Source organism: Anomaloglossus baeobatrachus, chromosome 10 (genome assembly GCF_048569485.1).
Source record: "Anomaloglossus baeobatrachus isolate aAnoBae1 chromosome 10, aAnoBae1.hap1, whole genome shotgun sequence".
Classification (NCBI taxonomy): Eukaryota; Metazoa; Chordata; class Amphibia; order Anura; family Aromobatidae; genus Anomaloglossus; species Anomaloglossus baeobatrachus.
In genome coordinates, this window is record NC_134362.1 from 191,041,470 (window position 1) to 191,066,210 (window position 24,741).

Genomic DNA, 24,741 nt, shown 5'->3' on the forward strand with positions numbered 1-24,741 from the left:
GATCCCCTTTTACAGCAAAAAAAACGTTCATGACGCATGGTAAAAAAAAACGTGTGAAAGCAGCCTAACACGACCAAACCCCTTAATTACATTACCAGTCTTAGGCTATGTTCGCACGTTGCGTTTTTTACCGCGTTTCTGCAGCGTTTTTGGCAGCAGCGTTTTTGGGCAAAAAGGCATGCGTTTTTGATTTCCAGCAAAGTCTATGGTAAAAGCAGAAATCCTGTCTGCACTTTGCTTTTTGTTCAGCAGCGTTTAATTTGCATATTTGTGGTCAAAAACCATGCTGAAAAAGAAGCAGCATGTCAGTTGTTTTTGCCATTTCTGCAGCGTTTCCTTAACATTGGAGTCAATGAGAAGAAGGGAATTTTGTTACTTACCGTAAATTCCTTTTCTTCTAGCTCTTATTGGGAGACCCAGACCATTGGGACGATTGGGGTATAGCTACTGCCCTCCGGAGGCCACACAAAGCACTACACTAAAAAGTGCAAGGCCCCTCCCCTTCTGGCTATACCCCCCCGTGGTATCACGGGTACTCCAGTTTTAGTGCCAAAGCAAGAAGGAGGAAGCCAATAACTGGTTTAAACAAATTAACTCCGAGAAACATCGGAGAACCGAAAAAACCGTTCAACATGAACAACATGTGTACCCGCAAACCACAAAAAAATCCCGAAGGACAACAGGGCGGGTGCTGGGTCTCCCAATAAGAGCTAGAAGAAAAGGAATTTACGGTAAGTAACAAAATTCCCTTCTTCTTCAGCGCTCTATTGGGAGACCCAGACGATTGGGACGTCCAAAAGCTGTCCCTGGGTGGGTAAAGAAATACCTCATGTTAGAGCTGCAAAAAAACAGCCCTCCCCTACGGGGATGTCACTGCCGCCTGCAGGACTCTTCTACCTAAGCTGGCATCCGCCGAAGCATAGGTATGCACCTGATAATGCTTGGTGAAAGTGTGCAGACTGGACCAGGTTGCTGCCTGGCACACCTGTTGAGCCGAAGCCTGGTGTCGTAATGCCCAGGACGCACCCACGGCTCTGGTTGAGTGGGCTTTTAGCCCTGAAGGAACCGGAAGCCCCGCAGAGCGGTAGGCCTCTAGAATTGGTTCTTTGATCCATCGAGCCAGGGTGGCTTTAGAAGCCTGCAATCCCTTGCGCGGACCAGCGACAAGGACAAAAAGAGCATCGGAACGGCGCATGGGCGCCGTTCGGGAAATGTAGATTCTGAGTGCTCTCACCAGATCTAGCAAACGTAAGTCCTTTTCATACCGGTGAACCGGATGAGGGTAAAAGGAAGGCAAGGATATATCCTGATTAAGATGAAACGAGGATACGACCTTAGGGAGAAACTCCGGAATGGGGCGCAGCACTACCTTGTCCTGGTGGAACACCAGGAAAGGAGCCTTGGATGACAAAGCTGCCAGCTCAGACACTCGCCGAAGCGATGTGATCGCGACAAGAAACGCCACTTTCTGTGACAGGCGAGAAAAGGAAACGTCCTTTAGAGGCTCGAAGGGCGGCTTTTGCAGAGCAACAAGTACTCTGTTCAGATCCCATGGATCTAACGGCCGCTTGTACGGGGGCACAATATGACAGACCCCCTGTAGGAACGTGCGCACCTTAGGAAGACGTGCTAGACGCTTCTGAAAAAACACCGACAGTGCCGAGACTTGCCCTTTAAGGGAGCTGAGCGACAAGCCCTTTTCCAACCCCGATTGCAGGAAGGAAAGAAAGGTGGGCAATGCAAATGGCCAAGGGGATACTCTCTGTGCAGAGCACCAAGATAAGAAAATCTTCCACGTTCTGTGGTAGATCTTAGCAGACGTCGACTTCCTAGCTTGTCTCATTGTGGCTACGACTCCTTGAGATAATCCTGCAGACGCTAGGATCCAGGACTCAATGGCCACACAGTCAGGTTCAGGGCCGCAGAATTCTGATGGAAAAACGGCCCTTGGGACAGTAAGTCTGGTCGGTCTGGCAGTGACCACGGTCGACCGACCGTGAGATGCCACAGATCCGGATACCACGATCTCCTCGGCCAGTCTGGGGCGACGAGTATGACGCGGCTGCAATCGGATCTGATCTTGCGTAACACTCTGGGCAAGAGTGCCAGAGGTGTAAAGACGTATGGGAGCCGGAACTGCGACCAATCTTGAACCAATGCGTCTGCCGCCAGAGCTCTTTGATCGCGCGACCTCGCCATGAATGCCGGGACCTTGTTGTTGTGCCGGGACGCCATTAGGTCGACGTCCGGCACTCCCCATCGGCGACAGATTTCCTGAAACACGTCCGGGTGAAGGGACCATTCCCCTGCGTCCATGCCCTGGCGACTGAGGAAGTCTGCTTCCCAGTTTTCTACGCCGGGGATGTGAACTGCGGATATGGTGGAGGCCGTGGCTTCCACCCACATCAGAATCCGCCGGACTTCCTGGAAGGCTTGCCGACTGCGTGTCCCCCCTTGGTGGTTGATGTATGCCACCGCTGTGGAGTTGTCCGACTGAATTCGGATCTGCCTTCCTTCCAGCCACTGCTGGAAGGCTAGTAGGGCAAGATACACTGCTCTGATTTCCAGAACATTGATCTGAAGGGTGGACTCCTGCGGAGTCCACGTCCCCTGAGCCCTGTGGTGGAGAAACACTGCTCCCCACCCTGACAGACTCGCATCTGTCGTGACCACTGCCCAGGATGGGGGCAGGAAGGATCTTCCCTGAGACAATGAGGTGGGAAGGAGCCACCATTGTAGAGAGTCCTTGGCCGTCTGGGAAAGAGAGACTTTCCTGTCCAGGGACGTTGACTTCCCGTCCCATTGGCGGAGAATGTCCCATTGAAGTGGACGCAGATGAAACTGCGCAAAGGGAACTGCTTCCATGGCTGCCACCATCTTCCCGAGGAAGTGCATGAGGCGCCGTAAGGGGTGCGACTGGCCCTGAAGGAGGGATTGCACCCCTGTCTGTAGTGACCGCTGCTTGTTCAGCGGAAGCTTCACTCTCGCTGCTCGAGTATGGAACTCCATGCCAAGATACGTTAGTGACTGTGTCGGAGACAGATTCGACTTTGGAAAGTTGATGATCCATCCGAACGTCTGTAGAGTCTGCAGTGTAGCATGTAGACTGAGTTGGCATGCCTCTAGAGAGGGTGCCTTGACAAGTAGATCGTCTAGGTAAGGGATCACCGAGTGTCCCTGAGAGTGCAAGACCGCTACCACTGCCGCCATGACCTTGGTGAAAACCCGTGGGGCTGTCGCCAGACCGAATGGCAGAGCTACGAACTGAAGATGTTCGTTTCCTATCACAAAACGTAGAAAACGTTGATGTTCTGTAGCAATTGGCACGTGGAGATAAGCATCTTTGATGTCTATTGAGGCAAGGAAGTCTCCTTGAGACATTGAGGCCACGACAGAGCGGAGGGTTTCCATCCGGAACCGCCTGGCGTGCACATGTTTGTTGAGCAGCTTTAGATCCAGAACAGGACGGAACGAGCCGTCCTTTTTTGGAACCACAAAGAGATTGGAGTAAAACCCTCTCCCTTGTTCCTGAGGCGGTACAGGAACCACTACTCCTTCCGCTCTTAGGGAGTCCACCGCCTGCAGCAGGGCATCTGCTCGGTCTGGATGTGGGGAGGTTCTGAAGAACCGAGCTGGAGGACGAGAACTGAACTCGATTCTGTACCCGCGAGACAAAATGTCTGTCACCCACCGGTCTTTGACCTGTGACATCCAAATGTCGGAAAAGCGGGAGAGCCTGCCCCCGACCGGAGATGCGGAGGGGGGGAGCTGGAAGTCATGAGGTAGCCGCTTTGGAAGCGGTTCCTCCATTTGCTTTCTTGGGGCGCGCGTGAGCCCGCCAGGAATCTGAGCTTCTTTGCGTCCTCTGAGTCCCTTTGGACGAGGAGAATTGTGTCTTGCCCGAACCTCGAAAGGACTGAAACCTCTGCTGCCATTTTTTCTGCTGAGGTTTGCTTGATCTGGGCTGGGGCAAAGAAGAGTCTTTACCCTTGGACTGTTTAATGATGTCAGCCAATGGCTCGCCAAACAGTCTATCTCTAGATAAAGGCAGGCTGGTTAAACATTTTTTGGAACCAGCATCTGCTTTCCAGTCCTTTAACCACAAGGCTCTGCGCAAAACTACCGAATTGGCGGACGCCATTGAGGTGCGGCTGGTAGATTCTAGGACCGCATTGATAGCGTAAGACGCAAACGCGGACATCTGCGAGGTAAGGGACACCACTTGCGGCACCGCTGGATGTAAGATAGCATCCACTTTTGCTAACCCTGCTGAACTAGCTTGGAGTGCCCATACGGCTGCGAATGCTGGAGCAAACGACGCGCCGATAGCTTCATAGACAGATTTTAACCAGAGGTCCATCTGTCTGTCATTGGCATCCTTAAGTGAAGCGCCATCCTCCACTGCAACTATGGATCTAGCTGCAAGTTTGGAAATCGGGGGGTCAACTTTTGGACACTGGGTCCAGCGCTTGACCACATCAGGGGGGAAAGGAAAACGTGTATCCTTAGAACGTTTAGAGAAACGCCTTTCTGGATGAGCGTCGTGTTTCTGGATTGACTCTCTGAAGTCAGAGTGATCCAAGAAAGCACTTAATTTACGCTTGGGATAGAGAAAACGAAACTTCTCCTGCTCTGCAGCTGCCTCCTCTGCAGAAGGGGCTGGGGGAGAAATATCCAACAGTCTATTGATGGCTGAGATAAGATCGTTTACCATGGCGTCCCCATCCGGGGTATCCAGATTGAGAGGGGTTCCAGGATAAGACTCCTGATCACTCTCATCAGACGCATCACAGAGCGACTGATTGCGCTGAGACCCTGAGCAGTGTGATGACGTTGAGGGTCTTTCCCAGCGAGCCCGCTTAGGGTGGCTGGGGCTATCATCTGAGTCATAATACTCAGCCTGTGAAGCCGGGGACCCCCTTGCAGTCTGGATTAAATCCAACTGAGGGGGATTAGAGGACAGAGACCTCGCCGTGTCCATAGACTGAGCCCCAGTCATGGATTGCAAAGTTTCAAGGATTTTTGCCATAGTCACAGACATATTATCAGCAAAAACTGCAAAGTCTGTCCCTGACACCGGGGCAGGACTTACAGGCGTCTCAGCCTGGGTCACTATCTCTCCTGACTCCGGCTGGCGAAGCAGCACCGGATCTGAGCATTGCACACAATGGGGGTCCTTGGAGCCTGCTGGTAGAGCAGCCCCACATGCAGCACACGCAGTGTACACAGCCCTAGCCTTGGCAGCCTTGCGTTTTGTGGATGACATGTTGCTGCCTCCTCAGAGCGATCTGGGGTATCCAGCCAGGAAGCGACCTCACAGTGCAAGCAATAAGGAAATATATATATGTCCAGTGACACAGTACACTAATACACACTGAGGCACTAGAGGGGCCAGCTGAAAAGCCGCTTACCGCCCGCTTAAGAGCGGGTGTGTGATCTCCAAAGCCCCCTAGTCCAGGTCTCCCAGAGCCTTGCGTCCTTCCTCCAGCCAGACATGCATGTAATGGCTGCCGGCGTCCTGAGAGAGGAGGGGGGGCGGGCCCTGGGCGTTCCTGGCTAAGAGCGGGAAGCCTGCTTCCCTCTGTGCCTAGTGAGAGGGCTGGAGCATGTAAATCAGGCTCCAGCCCTCGTCGCTGCCGTGAAACAGCGTCTCTCCCCTACCCTGATTGACAGGGTGGGGGCGGGAACGAATCGGAGCTGCCGGCGTCCTAGGCCGCAAAAGCCGGGGACTAGATTTATAAACGCCACCGCCGTAAAAGCGCGGTCGGCGTGTCCCCGGCGAACTAAAAGTCACAGCAGCGCCGCCGGTCCAGCGGGGGTCGGCGCTGCGTTCCCACAACACAGAAAAAAGTCCCCCAGTTAAACTGTAGGAACACTAGCTCTAGCGTTACGGTCCCCGGCGCACTACAACACCCAGCCAGCCCGGAGTGTGTCTGTGCCTGCCGGGGACACAGAGTACCTGTATGATGCAGGGCCTTGTCCCTGATGGTACTCCTGCTCGGCATCCACCAGGTGCTATGGGTCTGTGGATGGAGCCCGGCGTCAGAGCTTTGAGGCCGGCAGGATCCCACTTCCACAGAGCCCTACAAGGGGATGTGGAAGGAAAACAGCATGTGGGGCTCCAGCCCCTGTACCAGCAATAGGTACCTCAACCTTACAACACCATCCACGGGTGAGAAGGGAGCATGCTGGGGGCCCTATATGGGCCCTCTTTTCTTCCATCCGAAATAGTCAGCAGCTACTGCTGACTAAAATCTGTGGAGCTATGCATGGAATGTCTGACCTCCTTCGCACAAAGCTTGAAAACTGGAGTACCCGTGATACCACGGGGGGGTATAGCCAGAAGGGGAGGGGCCTTGCACTTTTTAGTGTAGTGCTTTGTGTGGCCTCCGGAGGGCAGTAGCTATACCCCAATCGTCCCAATCGTCTGGGTCTCCCAATAGAGCGCTGAAGAAATGTCAAAAAGCAACCAAAATCACAATTCCTGCGTTTTTCATGCTTTTTACCTGCTTTTCAACTGCGTTTTTGGCTCCAAAAACGCATGCTTTCTTTGTCGCTCCATTGGGAGACCCAGACAATTGGGTGTATAGCTACTGCCTCCGGAGGCCACACAAAGTATTACACTCAAAAGTGTAAGGCCCCTCCCCTTCTGGCTATACACCCCCAGTGGGATCACTGGCTCACCAGTTTTGTGCTTTGTGCGAAGGAGGTCAGACATCCACGCATAGCTCCACTGTTTAGTCAGCAGCAGCTGCTGACTATGTCGGATGGAAGAAAAGAGGGCCCATACTAAAGGGCCCCCAGCATGCTCCCTTCTCACCCCACTCTTGTCGGGTGTTTGTTAAGGTTGAGGTACCCATTGCGGGTACAGAGGCTGGAGCCCACATGCTGTTTTCCTTCCCCATCCCCCTGAGGGCTCTGGTGAAGTGGGATCTTACCGGCCTCCAGGCACTGAGGCCGTGCTCCATCCACAGCTCCTGGGAATCTGCTGGACATGGAGCGGAGTATCCTCAGGGACATGGCCCTGCTACGTTGAGGTACTCTGTGTCCCTGTGGGGACCGCGCACGGACACACGGCAGCATTGCTGGGTGTGTTAGTGCGCCAGGGACGGCGGCGCTGCCCGCACTAGTGCCATCGCACACTACAGCTTGCTGGGTGTGTTAGTGTATTAGGGGACTACCGCGCTAACCGCCGTTGCCATTTTTATTTCGGGCGCGGCTGGGACTTGTGGTGCGCCGGGGACTTCCGCGCCGACCAAGGCTTATATGCCGGCCGCGCTTATCACTCGAGTCCCCGGCTTGCGCGGCCTAGTCTCACTTCGTTTCCGCCCACAGACCTGCCAGTCAGGGTAGGGGCGTGACGCTGCACAGCACGGCAGCGCTGAGAGCTGGAGTATGCTTTGCATACTCCACCCCTCTCACTGGATGCACGGTGAATCCGGCAGCGCTGAGAGCTGGAGTATGCTTTGCATACTCCACCCCTCTCACTGGATGCACGGTGAATCCGGCAGCGCTGAGAGCTGGAGTATGCTTTGCATACTCCACCCCTCTCACTGTGTACACTGTGAAGCCGGATTCCCGCACTTTTCTCAGGCACGCCCACGGCTTCCTCCTCTACACAGGACGCCGGCAGCCATTCTTGTCAGTGTTTTCTGTAGCGACAGAAGAGACAAGTTTAGGAATCCCTGGCAGGGATTCGGATAGTCACACAACCGCTGTGACCAGGCGTTAAACAGCACCTGTGGGGCTGACTCCACTAGTGCCGAAGTGCACATGTACATATATGCTTATTCACTAGGCATTGCACTGTTTAGCTGCATTTTTGTATATACCCTCCTTGATTGTGCGGAGGACATAACAGCATATTGTCTGTGTAAAACAGAGGTGCAGAAGCACATGTTTTCTATGCAGCCGGTACAGCATGTACGGCTATATGGCCGGCAGTGTACAGAGACCCCCATTGTATACTACGGAGTCTCTGCTAATCGTCAGGACATGGGGACGGAGCCTGCAGTATTTACTGACAGTTTTTCTGAGACTATGGCTACGATACTAGAAGCCTTGCAGTCCAGACAAGTTTCTCAAATCCATGGCCACTGTTCATTCATTATCCATGGTCCCCCTCAGTGGGAACAACTTTGAGCTCCGAGGGGTCATGTGCTTCCCAGAGTGACGGCTCTGACACGGACGACAGTCCCAGATAGTCTGAGAGGCTCACTATGAGCGGCCCTCGACTTCATCACACTAGTCAGGGTCCCAGCAAGCGGACTCTCTGTGTGATGTGGCGGAGGTAGCTGCTCAAGATCTAATCCTGAGACCGCTCTCAATCTGGATACACCTGATGGTGACGCCATAGTCAATAATCTCATAGCGTCCATCAATAGAATGTTAGTTATTTCTCCCCCAGCTCCTCCAGTGGAAGAGTCAGCTACATAGCAGGAGAAATTCCATTCACGTATCCCAAGCGTAAATTAAATACTTTCCTTGACCACCCTGACTTTACACAGGCAGTCCAGGAACACCACGCTTATCCAGTTAAGCGCTTCTCCAAACGGCTGAGGATACACGTTATCCCTACCCCCTGACGTGGGGGACCCAGTGTCCCAAGGGGCATCCTCCAATCTCCAGCTTGCAGCTAGATCCATAGTTGCAGTGGAAGATGGGGCTGCACTTAAAGATGCCACTGACAGACAGAGGGATCTCTAGTCGAAATCCATCTATGAGGCTATCGGCGCGCTGTTAGCTCCAGCATTCGCAGCCGTAGAGGCACCCCAAGCTACTTCAGCTTGTCTTACACAGATGGACACGGTCACACGTACATCTGTTCCGCAAGTGTCATCCTTAACCGCTCAAATGTCTGCATTTGCGTCTTATGCGATTACTGCTGTCCTAGACTCTACGACCCGTACGGCAGTGGCGTCCGCTAACTCCGTGGTTTTACGCAGGGCCTGGGTGTTAACTGAATGGAAGGCAGATTCTGCTTCCAAAAAAGGACTTAACCAGTTTGCCTTGTTCTGCCGACCGACTGTTTAGTGTGCGTGAGATGTAATCATTAAACAGTTCAAGAGTAAGGATTCTTCCTTACCTCAGCCCAGACAAAACAAACCCCAACATACCAAGGGACAGTCGGGGTTTTCGGTCTTTTCAAGGCTCGGGCAGCCCATTTCTCCTCGTCCAAAGAGGACTCAAAAGGATCAGAGGAGCTCAGTTTTCTTGGCGGGCTCAGTCACGCCCAAAAAAGACAGCCTGAAAACCCGCTTCCAAGAGGCTTCCTCATGACTTGCGGCCTCCTCTCTCCGCATCCTCGGTCGGTAGCAGGCTCTCCCGCCTTGGCGATATTTAGCTGTCACAGGTCAAAGACCGTTGGGTGAGAGACATTCTGTCTCACGGGTACAGGATAGAGTTCAGTTCTCGTCCTCCAACTCAATTCTTCAGAACTTCTCCACCTCCCGACCGAGCCGATGCTCTTCTGCAGGCGGTGGGCACTCTAAAGGCACAACGAGTGGTGACCCCCGTTCCTCTTCAGGAACAAGGTCACGGTTTTTACTCCGAATTATTTACGGTGCCAAGAAAGGACGAGTATTTCCGTCCCGTTCTGGATCTAACACGGCTCAACCAGCTCGTGAACACCAGGCGGTTCCGGATGTAATCCCCCCGCTCCGTCATCGCCTCAATGTTTCAAGGAAATTTCCTAACATCGATACACGTCAAGGATGCTTATCCCCACGTGCCGATTGATCCAGAGCTCCAGCGTTTCTACGCTTTGTTATAAGACGCGAACACCTTCAGTTCGTAACCCTGCCTTCCGGCTGGCGATAGCCCCACGGGTCTTCGCTAAGGTCATGGCAGCAGTAGTACCAGTCCTGCAATCTCAAGGTCACTCTGTGATCCCGTATTTGGGAGATCTACTTGTCAAGGCACCCTCTTAAGGAACATGCCAACACAGCCGAACGTTGCGCTGGAGACTCTCCAGAGTTCGGGTGGATCATCAACTTTTCAAAGTCAGATCCGACCCCGGGCCAATCACTAACATATCTAGGCATGGAGTTTCATACTCTCTCAGCGATAGTGAAGCTTCCGCTAGACAAACAGCGTTCACTACAGACAAGGCTGCAATCTCTCCTTAGGATCAGTCGCACACATTGAGACGCCTCATGCACTTCTCACGTAAGATGGTAGCAATGGCGGCAGTCCCTTTCGCGCAGTTTCATCTGCGTCCACTACAATGGGACATTCTCCGCCAATGAGACGGGAGGTCGACGCCCATCGACAGAGACGTCTCCTTTTCTCAGGCGGCCAAAGAATCTCTACGGTGGTGGCTTCTTCCCACCTCATGGTCAGAAAAAGGTCCTTCCTACCCCCATCTTGGGCGGTAGTTACGACAGGCACGAGTCTATCAGAGTGGAGAGCAGTTTTTCTCTACCACAGGGCTCAAGGTACGTGGATTCAGCAAGAGTCCACCCTTCAGATCAATGTTCTGGAAATCAGAGCAGTGTATCTTGTCCTACAAGCCTTCCAGCAGTGGCTGAAAAGCAAGCACATCCGAATTCAGTCGGATATCTCCACAGCGGTGGCATACATCAACCACCACGGAAGAACACGCAGCCGGCAAGCCTTCCAGGAAGCCGGCGGATTCTGACGTGGGTGGAAGACACGGCATCCACCATATCCGCAGTTCACATCCCAGGCGTGGTAAACTAGGAAGCAGACTTCCTCAGTCGCCAGGGTATGGACGCAGGGGAATGGTTTCTTCACCCGGACGGGTTTCAGGAGATCTGTCGCCGCTGCGGGATGCCGGACGTCGACATAATGGCGTCACGGCACAACAACATTGTCCCAGCTTCATAGCACAGTCTCACGATCATCGAGCTCTGGCGGCGGACGCCTCAGTTCAACATTGGTCGCAGTCCCGGCTACCTTATGTGTCCCACCTCTGGCATTGTTGCCCAGAGTACTGCGCAAGATCAAGTCCGACTGTCGCCGCGCCATCCTCGTCGCTCCAGATTGGCCGAGGAGGTCGGGGTTCCCGGATCTGTGGTACCTCACGGTAGGCCAACCGTGGGCACTACCAGACCGACCAGACTTGCTGTTTCAAGGGCCCTTTTTTCCATCTGAACTCTGCGGCCCTGACCATGACGGTGTAGCCATTGAGTCCTGGATCCTAGCGTCTTCAGGATTATCTCAGGAGTGGTTGTCACCATGACGCAGGCCAAGAAGCCAACGTCCGCCAAGATCTACCACAGATCGTGGAAGATATTCTTACCTTGGTGCTCTGCTCAAGGAGTTTCTCCCTGGCCATTTTCATCGCCTATTTTTCCTTCCTTCCTACAATCTTGGTTGGAAAATGGTTGGTCGCTCAGCTCCCTTAAGGGACAAGTCTCAGCGCTATCTGTATTTTTTCAGAAACGCCTAGCCGACTTCCGCAGGTACGCACGTTCCTGCAGGGAGTTTGTCTTCTCATCACTCCGTACAAGCGGCCGTTAGAGCTCTGGAGTCTGAACAAGGTTCTAATGACTCTCTTGAAGCCGCCTTTCGAGCCTTTGAAAGTTGTTTCCCTTTTCTGTCTTTCACAGAAAGTGGCCTTTCTAGTAGCGGTCACGTCTCTTCAGAGAGTGTCCGAGCTAGCAGCGCTGTCATGCAAATCTCCATTCCTGGTCTTCACCAGGACAAGGGGGTTCGGCGTCCGATTCCGGACTTTCTCCCTAAGGTGGTATCCCACTTTCATCTCAATCAAGATATCACCTTACCTTCTTTGTGTCCTCATCCAGTCCATCAATTTGAAAAGGATTTGCATCTGTTGGATCTGGTGAGAGCACTCAGGATCTACATTCCCGCACGGCGCTCCTGTGCCGCCCGGATGCACTCTTTGTCCTTGTCGCTGGTCAGCGTAAAGGGTCGCAAGCTTCCAAATCCACCCTGACTCGGTGGATCAAGGAACCAATTCTTGAAACCTACCGTTCTGCTAGGCTCCCGGTTCCCTCAGGGCTGAATGCCCATTCTACCAGAGCCGTGGGTGCGTCCTGGGCATTACGGCACCAGGCTACGGCTCAGCAGGTGTGCCAGGCACCTACCTGGTCGAGTCTGCACACTTTTACCAAGCATTATCAGGTGCATACCTACGCTTCGGCAGACGCCAGCCTAGGTAGACAAGTCCTTCAGGCGGCGGTTGCCCACCTGTACGAAAGGGCTGTTTGACGGCCCTACCACGAGGTATTCTTTTACCCACCCAGGGACTGCTTTTGGACGTCCCAATTGTCTGGGTCTCCCAATGGAGCGACAAAGAAGAAGGGAATTTTGTTTACTTACCGTAAATTCCTTTTCTTCTAGCTCCAATTGGGAGACCCAGCACCCGCCCTGTTTTCTTAGGGTTTTTTTCGGTACACATGTTGTTCATGTGAATGGTTGCAGTTCTCCGATGTTTCTTCGGATTGAATTGGTCTTTAAACCAGTTATTGGCTTTCCTCCTTCTTGCTTTTGCACTAAACTGGTGAGCCAGTGATCCCACTGGGGGTGTATAGCCAGAAGGGGAGGGGCCTTACACTTTTGAGTGTAATACTTTGTGTGGCCTCCGGAGGCAGTAGCTATACACCCAATTGGCTGGGTCTCCCAATTGGAGCTAGAAGAAAAGGAATTTACGGTAAGTAAACAAAATTCCCTTCTTTCTGGCATAAAATTAATGGGTTCTAATGTTCCTTTACACACACACAATAACCGAAAATTTAAATGCTAAAAAATAAGAAACTTTAGCTATTTTTCTGTTAAAATGTGCATAACCGCTATTATTACATTTAAATTGATAATTTCCCATTTAATTTTATTAAAAGTTAATTTTATAATTTTTTTCTCTTTTTTCATTCTTTTTGACTAATTCAACTTTATTTATCAGTGTCTTGATCTCAAAAACGCATCTGCAGAAACGCAGGTGAAAACGCAGGTAAAAAGCGCTAAAAACGCACTAAAAACGCGGTAAAAACGCATGCGTTTTTAGCGCTAAAAAATTGTTAAAAGCCATTTGGTCAAAAACCAAGGGAAGGAAAACGTGCAGAATAAACTGCAGGTACACCGACGCAACGTGCGAACATAGCCTTAAAGGGAACCTGTCAGGTCCCATGTACGTTCTGACCTACAAGCAGGGCGATATCTGGCCTAGAAACACCTTCATATTACAACACAGGGATGGGTAGGAATGTATTAAAAAAAAAAAAAAGGGGGGGTTTTTTACTTACATGTTCCTTATGTAAATGATCAGAGGGTCTTGTCCTGTGGGCATTTTGCATGCTTGGCGTGATACTATGGATTTACATGAGTGACATCACAGTCAGCTCCTTGCCATTCCTGCAGCCTTGTTATCCGGGTGCTTGCTTGTCGGCTTCAGACGCGCTCTGCACATGCTCAGAAGACTCCTGCAGTTCCGACCATGCACAGTGTGCATCTGAAGCCGACAAGCAAGCACCCGGATAACAAGGCTGCGGGAATGGCAAGCACGCATGCGCGGGATCTCAAGGAGCTGTGACATTGCTCATGTAAATACATGGTATTGCGCACACAGGGGCATGATACCACGGAAAGCATGCAAAACTCCCACAGAGCAATGTGACGCCCTGGGGACTAGACCCTCTTCATATTATACAATATTATAACACATTAGGATGGGTAGGAAGGGGTTTCTAGGCCACAACTCACCATGCTTGTAGGTCAGAACGCATATGGCTCCTGAGAGGTTCCCTTTAATGAATTGGGGGTTGTGTGTCCAATTGACTTTTTTTTTTTTTTTTTTTTATACTGTTGCTGAAATAAAGACTGTATAGTATATAATATCTATCATTACGATCTATTTTTGTTGTAGAATTATCACTTGGGTACATGGAGTCAGTGCTGGGGCATTGTACAAGCTCTCACCTCCCATCACAGGAAATTTGATATGTACCCATTTTCCATAAAAATCTAGTACATGAAGGTTATTACAGGGATTATTTCGTCAGCAGTAATCTGGTACATATTAGATCACATAACATCATCCAGGGAGAGGAGATTCCTCCAGCAGTAATGTCGGCCATGTCCGGCAGACTCCAGTCTCCCATACACTACTACAGGGGAAAGTCTCTGTGATTAAAGGGTTTGTGCCATCAGAATGGATATACACTCCTATAGTTACAGCACCTATCAGCTTAACTCGTGCGTGTTTCTTTTAAAGCCACATGCAGGAGGTGATTGAGCAGATGCAGAAGGAGAACAGATATCTGAGAGATCTAGAAGACGAGAGACGCGTAGAGACTGAACGCTATAAGGTGAGACCACAGTACGGGGTTATTTACAGCTGACAACCTTTATCCAATATAAATATTGGTGTAATAACTATGGATTGGGTTATATCTTATGCGGGGGTTGAGCTAGACATAACTATAGACTTAAGTTACTCCATGAACATCTACAGAGTCCTCATACAATTCTTACTTGTGATCAATTCTAGCTGTCTCTGCGGACATCTGACCTGGAGCGCCAATATCCCAGCGAGGACATGGGGTGAGTTTTGGGCCATCTGTTGTATTTCGCTCAGGTTCTCCAGTCCATTGGTCACTGATCGGTGTTTTTACAGGTCTCTACGTTCTGCAAGAAGAGCATTCACAAGCGCCGGAAATTTAAGGGTGAAGCCACGGGGAGGTTCTTGATGATCAGCTGGATCCACAGCTTATAAATGTTGAATGTATAGAAGCTGTGATCTTATCAGACCTTTTTATAAAGAACAATCTTGGCGATGTGTAAGATCTGAAGACTGGACCTTAGAGCGATTTGGCTCTGGGTCACAATTTGGATGGCCAATGTGTCTATATGGCAGAGGAATACATAGACTGCTCATTTTAAGGACAAAGAATATAACTCCACGATACTGTGAATAATAGTTATCACCTTTTTACTGAGATCTGAATTTATAGTAAAGTTTAGAAGAAAACAATTGTTTTAAGATCCTTCTAAATTTTAATTTTTCATGACTTTACCATTAATTATCAGTTGCATAAAAGCAAATATCACATGAGCATTATATGGCGGCATTAAACTTGCTAATAGCAGCTTGACTATGGATCTGAACTCCCAAGTTTTCAGCTTTATGGGTTCTTCTGAGATTTTGGGTGTTCGGATGCTGCTGGACCCGTCATCGTGTCTGTATAATGTTCCTGTAAAATATACCTGATCGTGTAATTCTCTGTCTGGATATGGAAAAGAAGAACCTGTACACGTGCTGCTGCCACCACTGGCAATCATTGCACTGGTTTTTTTTACATTGGTCCACTTTGTGAAGTCACTTAACATATTTATACCACTATTTTATAATAAATTTATCCTGAATTTAAGGGGTTTTAAATCACCTGCTGGTTTTTTTTCTTTCTAGAGCAGTGGCTATCGGTGTTGATCCTATCATCTTTGGGAAACATGTTAATTCATAGCAGCCTGGAACGAGAAATGTAATGGTTGATCCAGGGTAAACTATCAGCCGGCTGTCTGGTGTATCGTGCGCGATGACAAAACTGGTGCGCACATAGCCGAGCCCGGCCAGAATCCCTCAGCTGCACTTCATCCCGTCAGCATTGCAGGAAAATCAATAATCAGCATTTAACAGTTGCCTTTTAGTCAATATACACCACTTAAATTGGCTTCAAGCAGAGGGAGCTGCCGATAAGCCAACTGATCCACTTGTTGTGGGACTGCCTATGACATTACAACGCTCGTTAGGAGTTAATTATCATGTTAACGCCGGGCTGTACATATCCAAGTGCCTATAGTGTCAAGCAAGGTCCTGCACCAAGTCATACTTATCGCTCCACGCTTGGTCATGACGTCCGGTAAAAATAAACATTCCACACCTTGACACCATCAAAAGATACATTATTGCTTAAAAATAACAAGATTCCACTTTACAATAAAATGGTAGGATCGACACCCACCCCTCCCCCCACCCTGCCAAGGAATTGTTATTCCACAAGTCCCAGAAGTGTCAATGTTCGAGAGGGGGAGACTTGTCAAGCAGTGAGACGGGTCGGGTTTGGAGGACAATTAAATACAGAAATGCGATCACAAGCCAAACCGCGCAGGAGTTCGTCGGGGGGTTCCTGGTTCCATCTGTTCCTTCCTTCCTGGGGTGTAAATCTTTGAAGACCTGGAGGATGAGGGGAAAACAAAAAGTGATTACCATTAGATTATGTCCAGTTTCCTATTAATAGAGTGAAGGAATTGCATTCTTACTCCTCCTACTAATGCTATGTGCCCACGGCAGCTCGCACCTATGATTTTGCCACGGAAAACCACAGATTTATCTGGATTTTTTAGATAAATCTGCAGGTTTAAGCAAGTACAGACACTCCCGCTATTATGCTATTGGACATGAGGAGTGCTGTGTATGTCCCGCAGCTGCACATAACTATGTCAATTATTCCTGCGGAAATCCCACCCCTCTACTATAGAGAGAGCCTATGTGTCCATGTTGCTTTTTCAACTGTAGCGTTTAATGCCAAAATAGATGTGTTCTGTTTTTCAAGCAAAGTCTATGGGAATTTGGGTTTCTTGTGCGCACTATGCAGTTCAAAATGCTGCCTTTTTGTGGCAGAAATTTGGGCAGAAACTCAGCTTTTCAAAAAGCAACATGTCAATTGTTTTTGCCATTTGCATTTTGAACTGCAAAGCAGAGTTTTTTTTCCAAATTTCTGCCACAAAAAGGCAGCGTTTTGAACAGCATAGTGCGGACAAGAAACCCAAATTCCCATAGACTATGCTTGAAAAGCAGAACACATCCATTTTGGCATTAAACGCTGCAGTTGAAAAAGCAACGTGGACACATAGCCATAGAGGCCGGGAATTCTGCAGGTAAGTCGCATGAATGTCCGCAGCTATTTCGCTGGAATCCCTCAGCTATGTATAGCTGCGGATTCCGGGGAGCTGCTGCGGGAAACCTGTGGATATATCTGCAGGCACAAGCTCCTGTGGGTACATAGGGGATTTACTATCCTTATTCATCCTATTAGGACTATCATGTTTACAAAACATAAACCCAACTGATTGATAGTAAAAACTGATGTTAAAATGACCTCTTAGATATTAAGTTGCAAATCTAAAAGAAAAAAAAAAAAATCCTTTTAAACAGAGTTTTCCTTAGGGTAGAGTATTATAATTCCCAACCTTCCAGGCCTGATGCTCCTGGAAGTGATAATGTCCCATCCGCTGGTCACCTGACCACTGCAGCCAATCACCAGCCTCAGCTGTGACATTTACATGACACTGATGGACAGGACATCAGTACTACTATAAAGGAGATAAATGTTCTGCAATAAATGTGATGTGGATCTATCACCTTAATAACTTAGGATCTTGCATTTTCCTATTGTGCGGGGCATTGGGGATTATTACCATCATTTACTCTTCTCGTCTTTACTTACACCTAATGAGGGTAGATGTGGAACTCGGAAACTACAAATCAGACAGACTTCTGGAATCTGGAGCACTAAAATCTAGGGTCACAATGGTACAAATGCGGCTGAGAAGAGATGAACAATATGGTGTCAGGAATACTCCAGTTACCCAAATATTTGCCACATACGACCTGCAATTCACTCCACAGACCTGCTTTCACACAGTTTTTTGGTATCTGACACGAGCCGGCGAAAAAACTGATGCGACGGATCCGGCGGAAAAACTGATCAGTTGCATTAGTTGTTTTTTTTCATCAGTTCCTTCAGTTTTTGGACAGATCCGTTGCGATACGGAGCATGCTCAGTTGAAAAAAAAAACGGATCCGGCGGCGGCTGCATCAGTGTTTTTTTGCTGCATTACACCGGGTCCATAGGCTTCCATTATAAAACGCACCGGATCCGGCGCAATACGGTTTTTCGGTGGAGACAAATCGATCCATCCAGCCGCTAGACAAGCAAATTTTGCTGGATCCGGAGAAAGCCGGCTGGAACGCAAGGCCATCCAGCGCTAATAGAAGTCTATGGGGGAAAAACCGGATCCGGCGGCAACAGACACTGGATCCTTTTTTTTTTTCTTTCAGGTTTTTGCTGGATTGTGCCTGATGGCAAAAAACTGGTGTGTGAAAGCGGCCTTACATTGCAGCCACATAGGGTTGTACGCATTTTGCTACATTTGACCACTATACACAAGTATACACTAACACACCTTGAGCTGCTTAATGTGCTTTTCCGGTCCTGCTCCTCTCTCCTTGAGCGCAGTTGCTCTTCAGCCATCATCATCTCCTCCTCCATCGCAGAGACCTCTTCTTTTGCCCTGCGTCTGTTTTCCTAAAGACCACAATAGTCGTTATTACCTAGTAATGTGTATTATCTCCTGCATTACACTCCTGATTCTTGTCACACTCACCTGTCTTGATTTGCCGGCATGTTTGATGCTATAAAACATAGGACCTAGTTCTGCCAACCACTCGCCATCCACCGCTGTGACACACTGCATGTATTCCTGGGGAGCAATGGTAAATATAAACATCATTGTAATCTTACAGCTGATATTTATTTATATGGTTACACCCTATGCAAAGTCTGCACCTTATAATCAGTAGCCAAGTATTAATATCTTTTATATACAGCCACTGCAATGACCTTTAGGAAAAGTTAATGAAAACCATCTCCAGTGAACAGAACATTCTTCAATAAAATGCAGACATCTGCACATTGGAAAATAAATAACTGATTGACGTTATGTACCACGATGAATTGGGTTTATTTTATTCCCATCAAGACTTCAATATTCGGTTAATGCTCTCAGATAATCAAATACTGCCATCTTGTGGCCACCAGTGAATATTTCCTCTAAAAGGACAAAGTATCAGGGAATGACTGGAATAAGGTAAAGCCAAAGCCAGAATAAACACTTGGAGGTGGAAAAATAAGGACTAGAGTTAAGCAAAAAGATTAGCAGGACCCCGATCCCTTGGCCGTGAAAATCTAGCTGCTGGCATCGTTGACAAGTCTTCTCATTAGGACATTATTAGTGTCACGATGGGATTTTGTTTTTTAATCAAGTTTCTTTTTATTTATTAACAGCAGAACAAAAACACATACAAATGACAGTATTTCCCTGTAAGAACAGTACAGAGAGAGAAGGAAAAGAGCCACGTTCTACAATAAACAGTGCACCTGCCGTCCATACCCCACATCAGTATAGGTCAGGGGTGGGGAACCTATGGCCCGTGATGACTTTTTATGCTGGCCCCTTGACCGCAGTGCTCTGACGGCAACAGCGCTTTTCCTGGCTGCCGGCCCTTTAAATCCCACTGCCTGATGCTCGATGGGTAGATTGCTGGAATGTTCAGGCTCCATCCAGATCCTGACTTCAGCCCGTACATTCTAAACAGACTCACTACTAAATGCTACAATGTACAGGCTCCTTACAGGACCTGACTGCAGCCAACACATTCTAGGCTTAACCCCGGCCTTTGCTAGCGTGCTCAGGTGGGTGGGGTAAGCAGCACGCTGCGATAAGGTCACAGAAGAGCTACAGCAGATTTCTTTGTCGCTCCATTGGGAGACCCAGACAATTGGGTGTATAGGCTATGCCTCCGGAGGCCGCACAAAGTATTACACTTAAAAGTGTTAAGCCCCTCCCCTTCTGCCTATACACCCCCCGTGCTCCCACGGGCTCCTCAGTTTTTTGCTTTGTGTGAAGGAGGTCAGACACGCACGCACAGCTCCACAGATTGGTCAGCAGCAGCTGCTGACCATGTCGGATGGAAGAAAAGTGGGCCCATATAGGGCCCCCAGCATGCTCCCTTCTCACCCCACTCTTGTCGGTGGTGTTGTAAGGTTGAGGTATCCATTGCGGGTACGGAGGCTGGAGCCCACATGCTGTTTTCCTTCCCCATCCCCCTCAGGGCTCTGGTGGAAGTGGGATCCTATCGGTCTCCAGGCACTGAGACCGTGCTTCATCCACAACTCCTGTGGAGCCTGCTGGATAGGAGCCGGGTATCGTTCAGGGACATGGCCCTGCTACTTGGAGGTACTCTGTATCCCTGTGGGGACAGCGCACAGCAACACTCCAGCTTTGCTGGGTGTGCTAGTGCACCGGGGACCACGGCGCTGACCGGGTTAATATGTGCCATTACACACTCAGCGTTGCTGGGTGTGTTTATGTATAGGGACTGCCGCACTGACCGCCGCGGCCATGGAAACACTGCGGCGCGGCTGGGACTTGTAGTGCGCCGGGGACTTCCACGCCGGCCGCGCTTTTACGGCGGCCGCGTTTATTACTAGAGTCCCCGGCTTTTTGCGGCCTAGTTTCCTTTCCTCCCGCCCACAGCCCTGACAGGCAGGGGAAGGGCGGGACGCTGCACAGAACGAGCAGCACTGAGGGCTGGAGCATGCTTTGCATACTCCACCCCTCTCACTGTGCACATTGCGGGCACCAGTTCCCGCTCTTTCTGGGTCACGCCCACGGCTCCCTCCTCTCCTCAGGACGCCGGCAGCCATTCCTGTCAGCTCCTCGGACGCAGGAGAGGGGGACAAAGTCTGGGAGACCCAGGCAGGGACTCTGGTGGCCTCACAACCGCTTTAGGCGGGTGGTAAGCAGCACCTGTGGTGCTAGCCCCATTGTGCAGTAGTGTAACATTATATGTTTATGGTATATATGTTTTACACTGTATGGTGCACAGTTGATTTCTGGCTATATACCCTATTGTGTTACTCAGGGAAGATAATAGCATGGCACCCACGAATGGCAGGGGTGCCAAAGAAGGGAATTTTGTTACTTACCGTAAATTCCTTTTCTTCTAGCTCTTATTGGGAGACCCAGACGATTGGGGTATAGCTACTGCCCTCCGGAGGCCACACAAAGCACTACACTAAAAAGTGCAAGGCCCCTCCCCCTCTGGCTATACCCCCCCGTGGTATCACGGGTTCTCCAGTTTTAGTGCCAAAGCAAGAAGGAGGAAGCCAATAACTGGTTTAAACAAATTAACTCCGAATAACGTCGGAGAACTGAAAAACCGTTCAACATGAACAACATGTGTACCCGCAAACAACAAAAAAATCCCGAAGGACAACAGGGCGGGTGCTGGGTCTCCCAATAAGAGCTAGAAGAAAAGGAATTTACGGTAAGTAACAAAATTCCCTTCTTCTTCAGCGCTCTATTGGGAGACCCAGACGATTGGGACGTCCAAAAGCTGTCCCTGGGTGGGTAAAGAGATACCTCATGTTAGAGCTGCAAAACAGCCCTCCCCTACGGGGGTGTCACTGCCGCCTGCAGGACTCTTCTACCTAAGCTGGCATCCGCCGAAGCATAGGTATGCACCTGATAATGCTTGGTGAAAGTGTGCAGACTCGACCATGTAGCTGCCTGGCACACTTGTTGAGCCGAAGCCTGGTGTCGTAATGCCCAGGACGCACCCACGGCTCTGGTTGAGTGGGCTTTTAGCCCTGAAGGAACCGGAAGCCCCGCAGAACGGTAGGCCTCTAGAATTGGTTCTTTGATCCATCGAGCCAGGGTGGCTTTAGAAGCCTGCAACCCCTTGCGCGGACCAGCGACAAGGACAAAAAGTGCATCGGAACGGCGCATGGGCGCCGTGCGGGAAATGTAGATTCTGAGTGCTCTCACCAGATCTAGCAAACGTAAGTCCTTTTCATACCGGTGAACCGGATGAGGACAAAAGGAAGGCAAGGATATATCCTGATTAAGATGAAACGAGGATACGACCTTAGGGAGAAACTCCGGAATGGGGCGCAGCACTACCTTGTCCTGGTGGAACACCAGGAAGGGAGCCTTGGATGACAGAGCTGCCAGCTCCGACACTCGCCGAAGCGATGTGATCGCAACAAGAAACGCCACTTTCTGTGACAGGCGAGAAAAGGAAACTTCTTTCAGAGGCTCGAAAGGCGGCTTCTGGAGAGCAACTAGTACCCTGTTCAGATCCCATGGATCTAACGGCCGCCTGTACGGGGGCACAATATGACAGACCCCCTGCAGGAACGTGCGCACCTTAGGAAGACGTGCTAGACGCTTCTGAAAAAACACGGATAGTGCCGAGACTTGCCCTTTAAGGGAGCTGAGCGACAAGCCCTTTTCCAACCCCGATTGCAGGAAGGAAAGAAAGGTGGGCAATGCAAATGGCCAAGGGGATACTCTCTGTGCAGAGCACCAGGATAAGAAAATCTTCCACGTTCTGTGGTAGATCTTAGCAGACGTAGACTTCCTAGCTTGTCTCATTGTGGCTACGACTCCTTGAGATAATCCTGCGGACGCTAGGATCCAGGACTCAATGGCCACACAGTCAGGTTCAGGGCCGCAGAATTCTGATGGAAAAACGGCCCTTGGGACAGTAAGTCTGGTCGGTCTGGCAGTGACCACGGTCGACCGACCGTGAGATGCCACAGATCCGGATACCACGATCTCCTCGGCCAGTCTGGGGCGACGAGTATGACGCGGCTGCAATCGGATCTGATCTTGCGTAACACTCTGGGCAAGAGTGCCAGAGGCGGGAAGACGTATGGGAGCCGGAACTGCGACCAATCTTGAACTAATGCGTCTGCCGCCAGAGCTCTTTGATCGCGCGACCTCGCCATGAATGCCGGGACCTTGTTGTTGTGCCGGGACGCCATTAGGTCGACGTCCGGCACTCCCCATCGGCGACAGATTTCCTAAAACACGTCCGGGTGAAGGGACCACTCCCCTGCGTCCATGCCCTGGCGACTGAGGAAGTCTGCTTCCCAATTTTCTACGCCTGGGATGTGCACCGCGGATATGGTGGATGCTGTGTCCTCCACCCACATTAGAATGCGCCGGACTTCTTGGAATGCTTGCCGACTGCGCGTCCCTCCTTGGTGGTTGATGTATGCCACCGCTGTGGAGTTGTCCGACTGGATTCGGATCTGCTTTCCTTCCAGCCACTGTTGGAAGGCCAGTAGGGCAAGATACACTGCCCTGATTTCCAGAACATTGATCTGAAGGGTGGACTCCTGCGGAGTCCACGTCCCCTGGGCCCTGTGGTGGAGAAACACTGCTCCCCACCCTGACAGACTCGCATCTGTCGTGACCACTGCCCAGGATGGGGGCAGGAAGGATCTTCCCTGAGACAATGAGGTGGGAAGGAGCCACCATTGTAGAGAGTCCTTGGCCGTCTGGGAAAGAGAGACTTTCCTGTCCAGGGACGTTGACTTCCCGTCCCATTGGCGGAGAATGTCCCATTGAAGTGGGCGCAAATGAAACTGCGCAAAGGGAACTGCTTCCATGGCTGCCACCATCTTCCCGAGGAAGTGCATGAGGCGCCGTAAGGGGTGCGACTGGCCTTGAAGGAGGGATTGCACCCCTGTCTGTAGGGACCGCTGCTTGTTCAGCGGAAGCTTCACTCTCGCTGCTCGAGTATGAAACTCCATGCCAAGATACGTTAGCGACTGTGACGGTGACAGATTCGACTTTGGAAAGTTGATGATCCATCCGAACGTCTGTAGAGTCTCCAGCGTAGCATGTAGACTGAGTTGGCATGCCTCTTGAGAGGGTGCCTTGACAAGTAGATCGTCTAGGTAAGGGATCACCGAGTGTCCCTGAGAGTGCAAGACTGCTACCACCGCCGCCATGACCTTGGTGAAGACCCGGGGGGCTGTCGCCAGACCGAATGGCAGAGCTACGAACTGAAGATGGTCGTTTCCTATCACAAAACGTAGAAAACGTTGATGTTCTGTAGCAATTGGCACGTGGAGATAAGCATCTTTGATGTCTATTGAGGCAAGGAAGTCTCCTTGAGACATTGAGGCAACGACAGAGCGGAGGGTTTCCATCCGGAACCGTCTGGCGTGCACATGTTTGTTGAGCAGCTTTAGATCCAGAACAGGACGGAACGAGCCGTCCTTTTTTGGAACCACAAAGAGATTGGAGTAAAACCCTCGCCCTTGTTCCTGAGGCGGTACAGGAACCACTACTCCTTCCGCTCTTAGGGAGTCCACCGCCTGCAGCAGGGCATCTGCTCGGTCTGGATGTGGGGAGGTTCTGAAGAACCGAGCTGGAGGACGAGAACTGAACTCGATTCTGTACCCGCGAGACAAAATGTTTGTCACCCACCGGTCTTTGACCTGTGACGTCCAAATGTCGGAAAAGCGGGAGAGCCTGCCCCCAACCGGAGATGCGGAGGGGGGGGGCTGGAAGTCATGAGGTAGCCGCTTTGGAAGCGGTTCCTCCATTTGCTTTCTTGGGGCGTGCGTGAGCCCGCCAGGAATCTGAGACTCTTTGCGTCCTCTGAGTCCCTTTGGACGAGGAGAATTGTGTCTTGCCCGAACCTCGAAAGGACTGAAACCTCTGCTGCCATTTTTTCTGCTGAGGTTTGTTTGATCTGGGCTGGGGTAAGGAAGAGTCTTTACCCTTGGACTGTTTAATGATGTCAGCCAATGGCTCGCCAAACAGTCTATCTCTAGATAAAGGCAAGCTGGTTAAACATTTTTTGGAACCAGCATCTGCTTTCCAGTCCTTTAACCACAAGGCTCTGCGCAAAACTACCGAATTGGCGGACGCCATTGAGGTGCGGCTGGTAGATTCTAGGACCGCATTGATAGCGTAAGACGCAAACGCAGACATCTGCGAGGTAAGGGACGCCACTTGCGGCGCCGCTGGATGTATGATAGCATCCACTTTTGCTAAACCAGCTGAAATAGCTTGGAGCGCCCATACGGCTGCGAATGCTGGAGCAAACGACGCGCCGATAGCTTCATAGACAGATTTTAACCAAAGGTCCATCTGTCTGTCATTGGCATCCTTAAG

The 24,741-nt window shown here is 50.5% G+C and overlaps 2 protein-coding genes across 2 annotated transcripts in view; one reads left to right on the forward strand and one right to left on the reverse strand.

Annotated features, from left to right (window-relative positions):
- PMFBP1 (polyamine modulated factor 1 binding protein 1) overlaps positions 1–15,364 on the forward strand; it is a 166,617-nt gene extending 151,253 nt beyond the window's left edge. Inside the window, exons 39-41 of the mRNA XM_075326032.1 lie at positions 14,195–14,288; positions 14,471–14,523; positions 14,597–15,364. Of these exons, the coding sequence (XP_075182147.1) occupies positions 14,195–14,288; positions 14,471–14,523; positions 14,597–14,669 (220 nt within the window). The 3' untranslated portion in view covers positions 14,670–15,364. The remainder of the gene's footprint in view (positions 1–14,194; positions 14,289–14,470; positions 14,524–14,596) is intronic.
- A 501-nt stretch (positions 15,365–15,865) lies between these two features.
- Positions 15,866–24,741, reverse strand: part of DHX38 (DEAH-box helicase 38) — a 178,840-nt gene continuing 169,964 nt past the window's right edge. Inside the window, exons 24-26 of the mRNA XM_075326033.1 lie at positions 18,367–18,462; positions 18,166–18,287; positions 15,866–16,153 (exon numbers count right to left, since the gene is read on the reverse strand). Of these exons, the coding sequence (XP_075182148.1) occupies positions 16,069–16,153; positions 18,166–18,287; positions 18,367–18,462 (303 nt within the window). The 3' untranslated portion in view covers positions 15,866–16,068. The remainder of the gene's footprint in view (positions 16,154–18,165; positions 18,288–18,366; positions 18,463–24,741) is intronic.